We start from the raw sequence: 18,097 nt of genomic DNA, 5'->3' as shown, positions 1-18,097 counted from the left end.
TATATATATATATAAAGAGAGAATGAATTTAACTACTCTATTATGCTTAATATGTTATATAAATTTAAGGATTTTCTAGTATTTCTATCAACAATAATGAACAGGAATTGTACGCAAATTTATAAATGCAAGTTTCATCTGAGACAAATAATGTATCGAATAATATGGTTTATTGTTAGTCTATTGTATTTAAAACAAAAATATTTTATTAATTGGAAACAAAAACTTAAAATTCTGTATTTTTACCTTAGAGGTTTTGTGAAACTTACAACTGCTGCAATATGAAAGACAATCGTAACTTCTTCAGTAACTTTGGTAAGATCTTCATCACTCATTCCTAAATTAGGCTGGGTGATATCACCATGAACAGCAATCACTTTTTCTGCAGCACTTGGATTCTCCTCAAGAAGACGATGAAACAGCTGTAAAATATGCATTATATTAAAATCCTTATTCAATATCAGAGACAATAATACCAGGATGTAGATTTTGGAATAAACAAGCTATACTGTTTAAAATCGTCAAAATTTCCAAAAGTATCCGAGTTTCTCCAAAAAATGTCCCAGACATAGCAAAAAGCATTAAAATGCCCAAAATATGCATATTTGAAAATATATAACACACTAAAAACTTTAAATATACAGTGCGCAAAAATATATATATACTCTATAACAAAAAAATCGACGCACCAAGAAGCAATCATCCGATTGCTTTGAAATTTCGTATGCCTTATTGAACTTGTTAAAAAATCGACGCACCAAGAAGCAATTATCCGATTGCTCTGAAATTTCGTATTCATGAATGTTTTGAACAGATATGGCAGGAATGATGCCGACTGGGGACGTGTAGTCTTTAGCGACGAATCCCGCTTCCAACTGCGTCCTGACAATCATCGAAGACGTGTTTGGAGACGCACAGGGCAAAGGGGGTATCCTGCCTTCACTATTGCACGCCACACCGGCCCTCAACAAGGCATTATGGTCTGGGGTGCCGTTTCCTTTGACAGCCGGACTCCTTTGGTCGTCATTAGAGGTTCACTTACTGCACAGCGGTACGTCGACGACATCCTAAGACCTGTTTTGCTATCGTTCCTTTTGCAGCGCCTTGGGCTGGTTTTTAAGCAGGACAATGCCAGACCACGTGCGGCACGTGTTGCTATGAACTGTCTGCAAGCTTGTCAAACTCTTCCTTGGCCTGCCAGATCACCAGATCTCTCTCCCATCAAGCATGTCTGCGATATGATGGGAAGGCGATGGCATCTGGCACAGAATGTTGATGACCTCGTTCGACAATTGGATCGAATTTGGCAGGAAATACCGCAAGGGACCATCCGGGAGCTTTATCGATCTATGCCACGCCGTGTGGCAGCTTGTATTCAGGCTAGAGGCGGGTCAACACCTTATTGAACTTGTTACTGTAACTCTGCAATAAATTATTCAATTGTTCTGAAATTCTAATCATTTACTATTCTGTACATTGTCTTCATATCCACCAATTTTCGTTTCAATCGGACAACTCTTTCTTGGTGCGTCGATTTTTTTGTTATAGAGTGTATATATAACCTTGAATAACTTTCGTTCTAATGATCGGATTTTCACATACTAAGTGCAATCATAATGATTTCTGGGGGTGACTTCAAACATGCTAATTAATTAGTGCTAACTATTAATTGAATTTAAAAATCAGACACAAAAACGCATTTTTTCTGAATAAACATTTTTTGTTTGCATTTTTGGATCAATGACCCTCAAAATAGGAAGGTAGGCTAAATTTTGGAAAAAGTGGATTATAAATTGGGATGCTGGGAAGTTATATATACTAGCCATCGCTCCCACAAAAGGCCAGAAAATATCGCCATAATTGGGAGAGAAATTTAATCTAACCATACTCTAACTGCGGAATTCGACAGGAGAGAAATACCCCGTTGCTAAGCAACTAGTTGAGAGAACAAAAATGAATGAGATGAAAACTGAAACCGTTCTTTGTTTTTGTGCTGAATCGGAAGGGCTTTTTTTTTTCTTTTTTAAATATTTAATTGAAAAATATCTTGGAATTTCCAAACAACAGATTTGTTTTTAGCTGATTTCTGCTTAAAAAGCAAAGACTGCTTTTGTTTTACACTTTTTAAAAAATAAATTTTGAATCGATTGATAAATTATTTATGATTTCTCCAGATTTTACTTTTTCAACACATGAACTTTTTATAAAGCATTATGTAGATTGTTATGTTATTTTTAACTTCTTCAAATGTGAAGATTTTGTACCATTACCTAATTTGCCGTATTTTAACTACATGCAGAGTAGAGCAAATAACGAAAATATATCCCTTAAAAAAATGTGAAATATCTGGAAGAGATTATAATGCACATTCACAAGGTTTTTATATAATTCACAATATTTCTTTTTATATAAATTTATAATTAAAAATTAATGAATGCTAAGTGGCATTTTAAAAAGATTGAAATATATATGTTTAAGAATAGTGTATAATTCATTTTTAAAGAAATCGTTTCATTCTAACAAATATATGACTTACGTAGCTTTCTTTAGATAAAGATAATTTGCAAATATCATCCAGATGTTTTTATATATTATGAAACGGATTTTCATAAATTCACCATAAAATATCTCTCAAGACGTTCAACAGTTACGAGCACCAAATATTGCTATAACTGATTTCACAATTATTATCATCATTACATACCTACATCTGATACGATAGTCTTCTTTAATCAGAATTCGTAAGATTCTTAAAAACTGTAATAATGGCAGAAAAACTAAGAAGATAAATGTATTTTATTACCTTCATATTCGCAGCATTTAATGATCAATTTCAACATATATAACTTCAAACATCTGGTTACAAAATCTTTAAGTTTTGAAATTTTGTTTTTAAATTTAAAGAAACTTCTTTATTTCAATGTAGGTGTCACTATTCTTTTAGTGTTTTAAGGACAGCAGGAACTCTGTTGGAATAATAATTTTCAGATGTTTGCTTCTTTCAGCATAAGATTCTAATCAATTTAAAGATCAAGAATGATTCAAGTGTAACATATTAAATTTCATGGTGAGAACTTCATTGTCTTCAAAAAATATGAAGAAAATAAATACCCATTCTTAAGATTCGCATGATGTTATAATAAAGAAAAAAAAGTTCTTAATATGAAATAGAAATGTAAAGTTGCCAACGAGAAAGTGGAAAATAAAGCTGGAAAAACCGCAGTACCTCTAGAATGAAATAGAAAATAAAAAATTAAATAAAAACAAATCCAAACAAATGTTGTAGCCGGGAAAGGCAAATCAGGGCAAAATGCTTTTTAACGTGCCATGGAGAGCTGATGCAAAACTAATATCATTAACAAGGAAATCGGCATTTATGAGAATAAAAAAAGTTTCCCGGGTATCAAGATGAGATGATACGGCAGGGGGGGGGGTTTAGAATTTTCGCATTATCGAGATTAAATTTATCTCCGTGATGCAATAATGTGCAGGAATAGATTTATCACATTTTTGAAAAGGGACTTATCTACCGCGTTCTCTTAGTCTACAAAATTTTTAAGCCCGTCTGGTTTATATAATATAGCTAAGGTTGCTCTGGCAATGAATTCATTCTCTGTTTCACTCTCAGCTAACACAGTTTCACTAGTTTTTTTCTTTTTCATTTTTCGTTGGCAACCATACATATTTTATTTCATATCACTTTATAATCCTCATTTACGTTTACCGAGTCTTACAAATTGTTACCTATTTTTGAGCGTGCCAAGCATTTTCTTTAAGCGTTGTCAATATCAGGGCTCGCTAGGCGTTAATGATTCGTGACGGGAATTTTGGAGCATTCAAGACATGTTGACTTTTATTTTCATATTTTTTGAAGATAATGATATTTTTATCTTCCTTCTTCAGTTACTGGGAATTATTCATTTAGTGACACAGTATCTATATATATATTTCTCTTACACGGCGACGAAAAAAGCCACATTACAACTCCCCGAATGGCAACGCTGGAAAATCGACCAATGATTGCCGCTAAAAATGTCACATGCCAAATCTAGCTGAGATCGCTCAACATGTAGCGCTTTTAAAAACGAAAATTGACATAACCAGAGAGAGCATAAGCTAGGCAGAAGTGAATAGTCTTTGTCGAAAGATCTCTGTTTTAGTATTTTGTCGAAAGCGCTTTTTTTCACGAATTTATATATTACGAATTTATTTCACGATTTACGTTTTATATCACGAATTTATTTGTTCTACTAGAATTTCCATGTTTATTCAGGTTTTTCCATTGCAATTCACTTATTCAATTTTTAATAGACTTAATTATAGCCAAACTTTTAACCTTTTTATAGAGATATCAGTTTTAGAAATTTTATCTTAAGATTTTATACTATAGCACATTTCTTAACGAATTAGATGTCCTTTATTTGAATTCATATTTATTTTAATGACTTAGTATTTACTAAAAAGATGCAATTTCTTTTTTAAAAAAAGTTGTTATATGGACATGAATGATTGTTTTGAATTCCTAGAATTTTGTGCATTTGCAATGTACCTAAGTTAGTAGCGAGCGAGGCGAGCTTGGTTTGCGAAGAAAACCATATAAGATTGCGTAGCAATTTTCGGGGGTTGGCGAGACTTAGCGAGCAAGGGGAGCAGCCCACTAGTATTAAATTAAAATACTTAACGCAATACTAAAATTAGTTTTACGTTGGATAATGGTTATGGCTCATAGATTTAAAAAAACATAATGATCGATTCATTCATCAAAACTTTTTAAAAAATTAAAAGCCGTTCTTTTTTTTTTATTTATTTATTTTTTTTATTTCATTTCAATTTGTTTCATTTATTTATTTATTTATTGACTGCTGCTCTGAAAGAAATTTTCTAGGATATTAAATAATTCCGTCTACAATTGAAATTTCAAAAGTCAAATAGGCCAATGGAATGACCTCGCGCTTCTGGAATCAACGTAACTAGTCACAAAATCAATTATTTCGGACAAGCTAACGTCTCCACCCGATTCGAAATTTTTGGAAAATATATTTTTTAATCATCGATCCAACTTTTTAATTCCAGACCAGGTGTATACTTAAAGACATATTTCAATAGGAGTTATATTTTACTCTTTCTCTTTTTTACTATTTTTTTTTATAAATTCTTCAAGTTATATGATTTGCGTAAATAGTAAGTATGATGGTAAACAGGGCTTCACACTAATTTTTTTCATCTTTCCTGTCACTCTTAACAAAATAAAAGAATAAGTCTAATTTCTAACAATTTTAATATGTTTATTTGTTTCTAGCTGTTTTAAGCAATTTAATGTTACGTCTAAACAGATTTCAATTATGGAGTTAATTAAATCATTGTCACGCTTCAATTGAACATAAAAGAAACATTAACATTCTTTTCAATTGTCTTGTCTTTTTCAATTTATTGATTCTAAAAATGGCATGGTTTTGAGATATTTTTACAATCTTCTATTTTTAGTAATTGTTGTTTAACAAACTAAGGCGTATCGAACATTTTCCTTATATAACAATAGATTTTGAACTACGCTAATATTGAGGAATAATATTAACAACATTTTTAAGCAAATTTTTTCAACATTAACCTTTTATACGAGCAATTTTCTTAACGTTAATGGTTGACAATAAGTTATACGAAATAAAATTGTATGTCCTTAGTTTTTTGTTCATTTAAAAAAAAAGCAATCTGTTGCATTTTCAGCTGTGCACATATACGCATTTGCTTTTAATTACTCAAATAAATAAGAAACAGTAAAAAAGACAATCAATAATTTATTTTCATTTTTTTAATTAATATTATGCTTAGAAACAGTCTGCTGTTTTGCACCGAATAAATTTAAACAGCAGAATGTTTTTAAGTTCTTAACAAAATTTAATTCTCAGCCAATTAGCGATTGTTCTAAGTTTTCTTTTAATAAAAACTTGACAATAATATAAAAAGTAATTTTACTTTATAGGAAAATCTAAATTAAAGTGCTAAAAATATGTATTAGTATAATGAAAAAATAATATACGTGATAGCGTAAAGAAGATTTGGAGAAATGATAAAATTTAATTAAGTAGTTGGTAAAATTGTTCTGCGAAACACGAGCGGACAAGTAAATGGAAAATTTATTTTAAGATAAAGACGATATATAAGATGCTGAGAAATTTTAAGATGCTCAAAAATGTTAACTACGTATTCATATTAATAATTATAAAATATATATTGAAGAAATTGATAAATATATTATTCCAAATCTATTCATGTGCATGTATACTATTGAAAATGTATCAATTATTGAAAAAACAAATTAAAAAATAAAATTAAAAAAAGCTGATGTAATGACATTATATTAGAAACATACTTTTATGAAACCCGACATTCGTGGATTAAAATATTTTTTATTCAATAAAATGTTTCATTTCAATTTTCTTACTAAATTACGAATAAATTTTTAGGCGACTAAAAAAGTAACATATTATTTTATAATGAAAAAAAAAGGATTAGCAATCAGTTATTAGCGAAAAAAATGTGAATGACATTTTAGGCTCCGAGGGCCTAAGTCAAGTTTTTCGTAAGTTAAACACATTTAAATATTAATCGCCCCATTTAAATATTTCTTCATTGTCGCCAAATTAATTTTTTGAAAATAATTAATTTTAATTTCTCTCGTCTTCTACTAAATAAAAACAGTTGAATTTTTGGATTTTTCAATAGAAAAATATTTAGATTAATATGGTATGGACGAAAATTATACCTCATAATTCAAATATTTTCTATCCACAATTAAGTTAAATAATAAAAAATATTAAATAAGTATTGAAAAATTTTTTGCATGAAATTATCTGTGGGTGCAATTTTATGAGTGGGTGCAATTTTTTTTGAATGGCTTATGGCTGAAAACTCAAAAGGAGAGAATAACATTAGAGGGTCCGATGTTTGGATCTCTCGCATGACCAAACTTTATTGCCCGGATTGCAGCTAGTAATTCAAATGTTAAAAATCCAAATATTTTTTTAAAAAATGAAATCTTATCCAGAGAAAGTACGTCTTCGTGACTAATTTCATAACTTAATAGTTAGCACCAAATAATTAGCCTATTTGAGGTCACCCTCAGCAACCACTGAAATTGACACTTAGTACGTGAAAATCCGATCATTCGAAAGAAAGTTATTCTTTTCTTGCGCACTCTACCACTTGTTACGAATTAATTACAAATTTAAAAAAAATAATTGCAATATTACAATAACGTATGGCATTACTAAAACAAATGCAAAGAATTTTAANGTATTTTAAAAAGTTACGAGCAGAATAATTATATGGGTCATTCTCACGAAAACAGTCATTTTCATGTCCCCAGTATATTTTATGCTTGTTTTACAACTTATGAAAAATAAAATTTCAGGGAAAGCATCTTTCAGAATGCAGGGTAACAAAAGAATAAAAATAAAGTTATCAATTTTTATTTTTTGTTTACTTTAGGTAATTAAAATATACCAATATGTCATTCCCTCACTTGTCCCCACCGTTGATTTAAAAAAAGAAAAAAAAATTCTGAAAAAAAAAATTTAATTTACAAATTCGTGTCTCTTATTTCAGAATATTGAAATATAGAATTCAGAAAATCAATTTTTAAATTTAATTTCTGATGAAAATATTGACACAGCACTATTATAAACTTTGTTCCTAGTGTTTCACATCATTCCCTCACAGCAATGCTCTTATCATCTGCAATCTTCTTAGAATTAAAATATTTTAATAAAAACTTTAGCAGTTAACAACTGGCATCTTAGAACAAAATTGCAGTATGTTTCCATCTTCAACTTAAAGAAGCTTGGCTGTGGAATAAATTTGAATGAATCAAACCAGGTAAAATTTTTTACATTTGTCATTCCCTCATGTCGTTTTTTTCTAAGAGTAAAATAAAATACAACTTCATCGAGAAATTGAATAATTATATCTTGCTTTCTTGTATGAATATAATTGTGTGTGATTGATTTCAGAAATTAATTAGGCCTAGCTGTTATTTTCAAATTTTATTAAATTTGTCATTCCCTCACTAGTGTATAAAATGAATAAATGATGCTGAAGTGAGGGAATGATTCAAGATGAGTATAATATAAAAAAAAATTTTGTTCAATCGTGCCAGCCAATTTTATTTCCCAAACCTGTAAAACTATTAAATATATAAAACTAAATTATAATAAATATTAGATATACTTAGTATGTTATCATTTTCAAACTTGAGGTAGCTGTAACATAGAGAAAAGCATGTATTAAAATAAAATATCATTCCCTCACTATTAGTGTCATTCCCTCTCATTTGAAATAGCGAAATTAATTAATTTATTTAAATATTAAGTATAATTTATAGGATATATACTTTCTTTATAATGCCATTACATATTTCTATTATTATAAAAAGTCTCAGAACTTTTTATTCACTTTACTTTTTTGGGAATTTATGAACTGAAAAATGACAGTTTTCGTGAGAATGACCCATATATATATATATATATACACAGGGAGACTCTAAAGAGATGGGGGAAATTTTAGGAAGTGATAGTACACACCCAGACAAACAATTTTTATCAAAGAATGCATGGTCGAAAACAAAACCCAAACCGCTAGAGGGCGTCAAAGTTTATGTTCTTATATGAGGCAAAAACACACAAAGAACAATGAAGTTAAGTTATAAAAGCAAATTTAATAGCTTGATATTTAATAATAATGTGATTACAATAAGTGTTCAAAACAGTGACCGGCAGTGGCTATGCTGGTACAACGGCGAAGAAAAGATTGGCGAACTTTCCCAGCAGCGGCCGAAAGCTTGGCGACAAATAACGTAGCACAGTAACTCGCAATAGGAATGGAGCTTTCTCGTTTGCATGAAAAAACTTTCCAAATTCGCCAGTACCTTTGCGTTTTGTTTTCGGTCATGCATTCTTTGATAAAAATTGTTTGTCCGGGTGTGCACTATCACTTCCTAAAATTTTTCCCATCTTTTTAGAATCACCCTGTATATATATAAATATATATATTGAAAAATTCCTCTTTTATTCTTCATATGCCATCCAACCACTTCTATGTCTTACAGAGATGCCAACTTGCTCCGGACAGCGGATAAATATTTTCGAGTGGTAGTCTTTTAATGTATGATTCTTAGTAGTTTAGTAAAATCGATTTATAGGATTTTTATTTACCACTGCTACTAAATAATTCAAAGGCTTATGTANGGCCACCACTGTATATATATATATATATATCCTCTTCCGACATCAATCAATTATAATTGTGTTTTTAAAATTCTGTAACAGTAAGATTATATAAGACGATGACGAAATTTTTGTGGGTTGTTTTTTGATATAATATCTATGCTTATTAAAATTAAGTTCACTTAGTATGCATTTCTGTCACACAGTCTTTATTAACAATAGCGGGAAAAGGGTAACACTGTAATAATTATGATAACTAGTTTTTAAAAATTTAGCTTACAAGTTTTTTTTATTACTCATATAGGCTTTAATATTGATATTTTTGCATTATTCTTATTAAGTATAGTAATTTTATAATAAGGTTTTGCTTTAAATGAAAAATGTGCTATATGAATGTATAAGTTTTTGTTAAATGGCTAAAGACGTGCTGACAATTTTACATCATTATGATATTTCAGTATTTTTTTTTGTTGCTCTGTTTTCAATACATGCCTGTTAAAATATTTTTTTTATCATTCTTATTTTTTTAACTAACTAGTTAAAAAAATAAGAATGATAAAAAAAGTATTTTAATAAATTAGTTAGAAAACAAAATTTTTAAAAGAAATTATTTTTTACTGTTAAAATTACAACAAAAGGTTATAAATGAATAACTAAATATTTTTTGTTACTTTATTGAAAATGTCAATATTATACAACATTTAGTTTTTTCCGTAAGTTTCCACACCATATAATATTCGTATTGAAGCAATTATTTTAACAAATATTTCTGACTTATAATAATAAAGCTATTTTACGATGATAAAAAAATACATAAATTTAAAATGCAATAAAATTAAAAATAAATGCCCTCTTTAAGATTTAAATTTATAAACACATCATTATCTTTGGATGAATTTGAAATTTTTGTGCTAATGCAACTTCTCTAAATTTGAGCTGAGAGGCTGATATATTTTTTTTACTTTATTAAGCATCTATTTAAAATAACTAACATACAAGGTTTTGAATCACTTAATTTTTTTTTCTCTCTTTTGAATCGATTGATAAATAAGTCTTAAATATATCTTTAATTTGGTTTATTTGTAGAATTTAAGTATTTCCTTCCCTTTCATTAATTATTTAAAAAAATTTATCAATATGTAATTAACTTCTAATTTCCTATTAACTTAAAAAATATCGTATTCTGCTTTCATTTCCAAGTATATTTCACCCAGTAGTACTAAAAAATACGGCAGTTGATTGAAAATTGACCTGATAACAATCTTGAACAACATCACTGATTTTTATTCTTTTTATATTTAAAAAAATAATGATTTTTAATTGAGCATTAAGTTTAAACAGCAAAGTGATATGCTGAACTGATTTTAATGCATGCATTTTAAAATTCTATCCGAGTAATTCTCATCAAAATTAACATAAAATCGTTCCTAATGCAAATAAATTGGTTATTACGTATATTTTCAATAATTTAAATGCATAGTTACAGAAGTGTATCGTAAGAAAAATATTAAAATATCTCAAATGGGACAGTATATCTATTATCTATTATTATGATTATAGATTTTTCCCCTTCAATTTTGAAAATTCGCTTCAAAAATTTTTTTGACTTAAAAAGAGCAGTGATTCTAAAAAAGATTATAAACCAATGAGCTACACTCGCATTTTACCCCATTTCAGAAAACATTCATTATAAATAGAAATTTAAAATTATTTCTTAACGTTCTTTACAAATTTGTTCTTTAAATGTTACCCTACAGGCCTTTACTAAGTTTTATTGTATTTACCGATTCACATTTAGTTCCTCAGCAGTTTATTCTAACATGTCATATGCTTAGAATATAAACAAGATAAATGGTAAACAATAAACTTATTGTCATATGCCATAACTGAAATAAAAATATTTGCCATAATCTTCATAATTTCATTGAAAAAAAATGATTGACATAAAGTATAAAAGAGAAATTTGTTAGAAACAGTTTTTTTTTAATTTACTGTTTTGATTTTATTGTTTTTGTTTTAACTATTTTTACTACTGTCATATTCTAATTATCATTTATTTTTCTTTCCTCTAAAGTCAGAACGGAAGATCAGCAAGGAAGATAAAACTCAAAATTTAAAAATCAGCAAAAAAGATAGTAGGAAGTAAAATTATATTTTACTTCAGATTCATCCAGGGATAAAAAAAAACCCGGGGTTTCTTATCTTTTTTTTTTTTTTTTTTGGTTGAAACCGGGGTTTTTTGGGGGGTTTTTAAAACAATATGTGGAACAGTATTTCAACTAATCCAAAGTCTTTCACAGCATTTGACTATTCCATTTAACTATTAATTAATATTTTCAATAAACAACTAAAAATTATCCACTCTTCTTCCTCAAATATTTTAGCAAAATATGCAATAAAGAAAGGAAAGAAGAGCTGAGTACTTAAAGTGTACAGCTTCACTTGGCATGCAAATTAACATTCAACACTTAAATTTTATTTTAGTAATATGTTAAGGAATGATTCTCTCCCTTGCTTGCCTGTAATATAAAAATGTTATATTTAAGTATTTTTCTATAAATATTATTATTTAGATGTGTGCAATTTATAATATTATTATGGAATTAATTTTCATGAAACATGCATTTTTTTTAATCCATTGACTTATTGCAAAGTTTAATGTATTTAAGACAATATATGATTTATATTTTATATGAATGATAATTAAAAAGTGTTTTGCAATAATTATTTGAAGAAAAGGTACAAAAAAGATATGGAAATCATGTAAAATAGTAAAAGTAAGTTTTAATACTAATGGTTTAATACTAATGGTTTAATAATAAATAAAGTATAAATTTTGTTCCCATTCATTTTAACATAATAGTTTAATAATAAGTTTAATTAATCAGAGTTTGTAGTCTTGAAATTCCTGAAGATTTATCCTCATTTACTTTTAGCTTTTTGCTCTGATTTGTCTGTGCTCAGAGCATCGCATTTTCTGCGAATACTAATTAGAATATTAATTAGTAATAAAAATATTTTAAGTTACTTTAGGAAGAATAAGTCTTGATATCCATAAGCTATATAATGAACTGCATCTAAATAAACATAATATTAAATGTGAATAATTTTAATGTTTTTGGCAGCTAATCTATTTTAAAATATGTATAATAATTTGCTTTCATCCATCCCTTTTATCATTTCTTAGTAAATAACCTTATCATTGAAAAAAAGACTTGAAAGAAACATACTCTAAATAATGTTTATATTAATCATATCATATTATACATGACACAATTATGCATAAATTAATAGTTAGTTAAATAATTAGTTTATTTAAGTAATTGTTTTTTTTCCAAATCACTTTCTTTAAGCCAATGCTTTTCTTAAGGATAATAGTTGAAGGGATGTGTGACTATAATAATTTACATGCATATCTTTTTTACTATTTCTTAGAGAAATACCATCATTATTACTGAAATCAGGTTTTTTTTTTAAAAAAAGGAAACATAACTTAAAGAATGCATTTATTAATTAAATTCTGGAATATATTTCCATAATTAAATTCATAATTTTCTATAAAAAAAATTCTGCCTATCTTAATCAATGGCTTTTAAAAAAGTTGATTTAAATCAATGATTTCTTCGTTGATATTATGCTTCTGCACATACCATTTAATATATCTATAGTAAAATATTTTTTTGCAGGAAAGCTAGGTTCATTGAACAGTAAAGCTTCTGAAATTGAATATATAGAAAGAAATTATTGTAATAGTCTACAGTGTTGGTGTATCTGTCTTATCTTTGATTTCTTACACGAAAATTAAATAATACTCTTTTCTTAAGGTCATATTTTATTTTAAGCTTAAAGCATTTTATTCTTGTAAAAATTCTTGCTTTATTCATTTAAAATTTTTAAATTGGTGTGTTATTTACAGTTACACAACAATTTTTTTTTTTGAAAAAATTATTTAAGACACATCTGGTATATGTAATACTTAATATTTAATAAAAATAATGATTTGATAAATGGGCACATACTTCTGAGATAAATAAACTTTAGTGTCTAAGTTTTTATCAAGAAAAGCTAGTTGTAGGTTTTAAATAAATAAGCATTATTTTCAAAACTTAAATAGCTTATATATTAAGTTGCATTATGTTTTATCTTAGAATAAAAATTTGTATTCAATTTTACCTATCTCGTAATATGTCAAAAAGATAAACACCCAATTCTAAAAAAATGTTTTCATATGCTTCTACTTTAATGCTTCTTCTTATATGAAATAAAAAAGAAATCTATTTTATTGTGTGAGAGGATTCATTTAATGATAATTGATTAAAATTTTTTTCCATCATTTCAATTTTATATTTGCATAAAATTGTTTGCATGCAATTATAGTTATTATTTTATTACAATATAAAAAAACTAAAATGCAATAAATTACTATCACTGATATCAGCAAACTATGACAAACACTCGTGACAATTTATATTCCCCAAATAAGAATTGTTGTCAACAACATACAGCAAAAGTTAAGCATTTAAGATAAAGCCTTTGAAATTAAAAGCTACGATAAGTTCTAATAAAGGTAGGTCAGCGACGAAAAAAAATTGCTGAGACATCTAAAATAAAGATGTGATGCCGGCAAGGGAGCCATTAAAGTTTTCTATTGAACAAAGTGTAAGGTGAGTTAAGGGTGGTATATCGGCAAATAAGGCAAAGAAATTCGCCTAAGCACCGGAAATAAACGTGCGAATGATACTGGCGAAGATGACATAGACGTTTTCTAATCAACCTACAGTTAAGGTGGTTTAACGGAAAGGCGATGAAATAAACTGTGCCAGTTAATATATTCAGCTTTAAATAAAATGGCAAAAAAGATATCATAAAGGTACAATAAAAGCTTTTATTTATGGCAATTTTCTCTTTATTCCGTGAAATAAAATTTGTTTCCTGGTATTTAACAGGCAAAAATGGTAAAACAATCCAGAGGTAACAAAGGTAGTTCCGGTCCTTTAGCGATTGCCAGAAGTTGCGCTTGAAATACCATGCACTGGTCCTTATTTTGGCCCGGATTTCCCTTTATTAAAGGAACCAATACGGCAACCACCAAATCACTTTAATTAGCATTTTCGGAGAGACGGAATTGCCCCTTTGCAAGCCCAAAAGTCGTGTACTTGTTAAGAAATGGTTTCTAAAACATTGTTTCTCTACTGAAAATGAAACTATATTGTAAAATTATCACGATAAACTAACATAGTTGCTCTCTTTCTAAAAAATTTAGGAATCAATGGATAAATATATGTTTGGTAAATATTATACAAATCCTAATACACCAAAACAAAGAGGGGGTGAATGTAGAAACAGATAAGAAAAGAAAAAGAATTGTAGAACATATTGCAGTAAAGATTGTGGAATTTGCGTTTTAAAAAAATTACCTATTGCATATAACAATGCTACCTTTATTTAAAAAAAAAATTTCAAATAATTACCATAAAATGGAGTGGCTTTGTGGGAGGCAAGGTGAATATTTGTCTCAGATGTTTTCTGGGTTTTCAAACTTGTTATTGTTTCAAGAGAAGGTTTTCAAAATTTAAAAAAAATTCTTATGGGAAAATGAAATAGAGGAGAGTCGGGTATCCCCGCCCACTTAAGGAGTATTGCTTATATTTCTGTATAATATTGGGTAATAATAAATATTTTTGAATGTTTTTATTGTTTTATCATCTAATTAAATAATGCAAAAAGAATGAACCAAAAAAGAATAGTTTTACTTATAAAAATAGAAATGTGAAAAATTTGACTACTGTATTTACCATATTTTCAAAACTATTGTTTACCATGTTACCAGCTGCATAAATACTTGAAACTTTGAAAATAATCATTTTTTAATATAACAATTAACGTCCGATGGCCCATTGACTTGAAAAAATATTCCATACATATGAAATTGACAGTGGGCGGGGGTACCCGACACTCCCCTAATTATTTCATAAATAAAAAGAAGTTAATAAGAATTCAAATAATCGTATACATTCAACAGAAATAAGAATTAAAAGAAAGATTAAAATTTAAAAATAAAGAAATGTATTCTCGATATTATATTTTAAACATTAGAATTATGCAACAAAGTTTGACGAGTTGCTTTGTGAATATTTTAATATGAAGTTTCTTGCCTGAAAAACTCACCATCTTTATAAAAATAGAAATTATTTCTAACATAAGTAATCAAAGTCTTAATTGGAACAAATTATATTTGATTTTATATTATATTTGACATAGAACAGCCGACCCAATTTTGAGTTTACGACTACTAATGTTCAACTCCATAGCCTTGTAATTTTGAACCAATCCGGAAGACAAGGATACTCCTGGATCAGTACCCCCAGAGGTATTGTTTGTTACGGACTTTGGAACTCGACAGATTTAACGCGCATCAGTCACCATTTACTTCACGGGGAGTCTCCAACCGCACTGGGATCAAACTCACAAACTCTTGGACATTGACCCAGTGCCTTACTTACCAGGTTATTCTTGCCCATTGGAACAAACTACAATAAGTTTGAATTTTATTAGTTTAAGGCGAATAAATACTCTAAAAAGAAACTTTAGCTAGAAAATAGTTTATTATCCTTGCCACCACTGAAACTATGTGCTGCTGCGGTAAATCAACTGCATTGAATTTTCCATCTCATTATACGACAGTATATTTAAAGATACAATTTAAAATAATTGTTATTCATACATCCATAATCAATTTTTCATCATCAAAGAGAAATTCAAAGGATTCAATTTCATCAATAAAAAATTTCATTCAAACAATCTTCCCATCTCTATTTCCGCTATGATTATTGAGGATAAATGTCATCTCATGATGATGATTGTCATCACATTAAACAGAAACATCATAAATTACAAACGATTTGATTGGTTCAAGCGTTAGTTGATTTTAATTATAAGCAATTTTTTCTTAGAGGAGAGAAGCGGTTGCTGATATTTCGGGTAACTGCGATTCCTACATTACACAAGTATTTTCCAGCAATTTTTCGTCGAGAATGAGGATACGATTGCGCATTCGATTGACTTGCCGGTTTCGTTGCCAATAATTTTCGTGTGATATGCCTATTAATGAAAGAGCGGTTATTATAAAAGGAAACAAAAACAGTGAAAATATTGCTCTGAAAGGTTTTTCTTCATCGAAATCGTAACTAATCTATTTCTTTCCAAATTTCAATGTATATGTTAAAGATTTATAATTCATTTTATGTAAAAAAAAAGTGGTATAGGTACTATTAATTATACTTTTCTATTGAATTTCTTTTTAAATTTAAATAAAATAGAAGCAACTATAAATATTTTATAGAAGATTCATTTAAAAGTACTTAATATTTTTGCACACCTCAATGGCTCCCATTCAAATTTATTTGGTGATTTTGGAGTGTTTTATTAGTACAGAACAATTAATATATAAATTTCATTTTCCAAAATACCTCGATTTCCTTTAATCAGCATTTTTCTTTTAAATGTTGTATATTTTTGATTAACACCCTCTCAATAATGTTTAAATACATCTAAATAATACAATTTTTATTGATTGATCCCTACCTGCTTATGGAAACCATTGGAGTATTTATTAGTTCCAGTCAATTAAAACTATCATCGAATAAAATTCTGATGCACACATTTTATACGGATGATGAGATTTTCAAATAAATAAGGCTTATAAAAAATTTATAACTAGAAAAATATTTTACATCATTGGTTTATTTGAAACATCTATGAATTTAAACAAGTCAAGAAATTTCTACCTTTTTCTGCAATATTATCTTCTTTCTTTCAGCTGGCAATACCCCCTTTTTTGGTCTGAGTAAAATGAAGATACGTTTGATTTGAGGCAAATTTTGGAGAAGAATTCCCAACAAAACCTAAAAGAAAAACGATCAAGTTATATTCAAAATGAGCGAAGCTTTGGGATTAATAGCTATAATTCTTTAACTGTAGTCCTCAACAAGTGTTTCGTGGGAGGATCACAGTTTAGGACTTTTACAAAAGTTAGAACTTTTTTTCTTCTCTAGCCAGCAATGACTTATTAAACTACATCGATTTCCGATCAATAATTCTTAATTTATTTAATATTTTGATTATTTATATGAAATTAGTCAAGTAAAAGTTTCAAAAAACATTTTCTTTTCATCTACAATATATTTAAGAAATTATGAAAAGGATAAGAATTTATAAGAAATTAAATCAATGTTTCTCATCAGAATTTTCAATTCAAAATAAAATTACCAAATTTTAGAATAAAGAATTATGTTTCTTTGCCAATCATTCATAACAGTTATAACAGTTTTTTTTTCAAATACCATAATTCAGCTTAGTTTGTAGATTTTTTTTTAAATTTATGTATATACCAAGAACAGACTCTGTAGCCCGTCCAGATCAGTGAACTTAAATGTCTGGCCTAAAACATATTTTAAAATATAGTATTAACGAAACAGTTGAGAATATTTTATTTTTCACGCTAAATATTTTCAAAATAATTTGTTGTCTTTCTTTTCTTAATACATTCACAGCTGCTAATAAGCTTTATATATAGAATCGGGTACCGCCTCAAAAGCTTTATCACTTTTGGAAGTTGAAGAAAATTATGAAACACTGTTTTATTTGAAGCTTTTTGATTAGCTTATTCATTTTATACTCATTCATTAGATTTTGAAGTGCCCCAGAAGAGTGGTTGGCAAATTGTGGTTATCGAATCCTATGTGAAATTTCAAGGATTCGAGAGTAACTTGCATTGGGATGAAATTCGGGTGAAATATGTTGCGAAGCAGTGGTTTCTGCCCCTAGATTAATCTTTTGTTCAACTTGTCTGATAAAAATGTCTGGTAAAATGACCG

The 18,097-nt window shown here is 28.2% G+C and overlaps 1 protein-coding gene across 1 annotated transcript in view; it reads right to left on the bottom strand.

Moving 5' to 3' along the window:
• LOC122272383 (fatty acyl-CoA reductase 1-like) overlaps positions 1-18,097 on the bottom strand; it is a 22,684-nt gene that overhangs the window by 3,581 nt on the left and 1,006 nt on the right. Inside the window, exons 2-3 of the mRNA XM_071183763.1 lie at positions 17,009-17,125; positions 247-422 (exon numbers count right to left, since the gene is read on the bottom strand). Coding sequence (XP_071039864.1) covers positions 247-422; positions 17,009-17,125 — 293 coding nt within the window. The remainder of the gene's footprint in view (positions 1-246; positions 423-17,008; positions 17,126-18,097) is intronic.

The sequence above is a fragment of the Parasteatoda tepidariorum genome, chromosome 7, assembly GCF_043381705.1.
Source record: "Parasteatoda tepidariorum isolate YZ-2023 chromosome 7, CAS_Ptep_4.0, whole genome shotgun sequence".
Classification (NCBI taxonomy): domain Eukaryota; kingdom Metazoa; phylum Arthropoda; class Arachnida; order Araneae; family Theridiidae; genus Parasteatoda; species Parasteatoda tepidariorum.
This window is presented reverse-complemented; position numbering and strand designations above follow the sequence as displayed.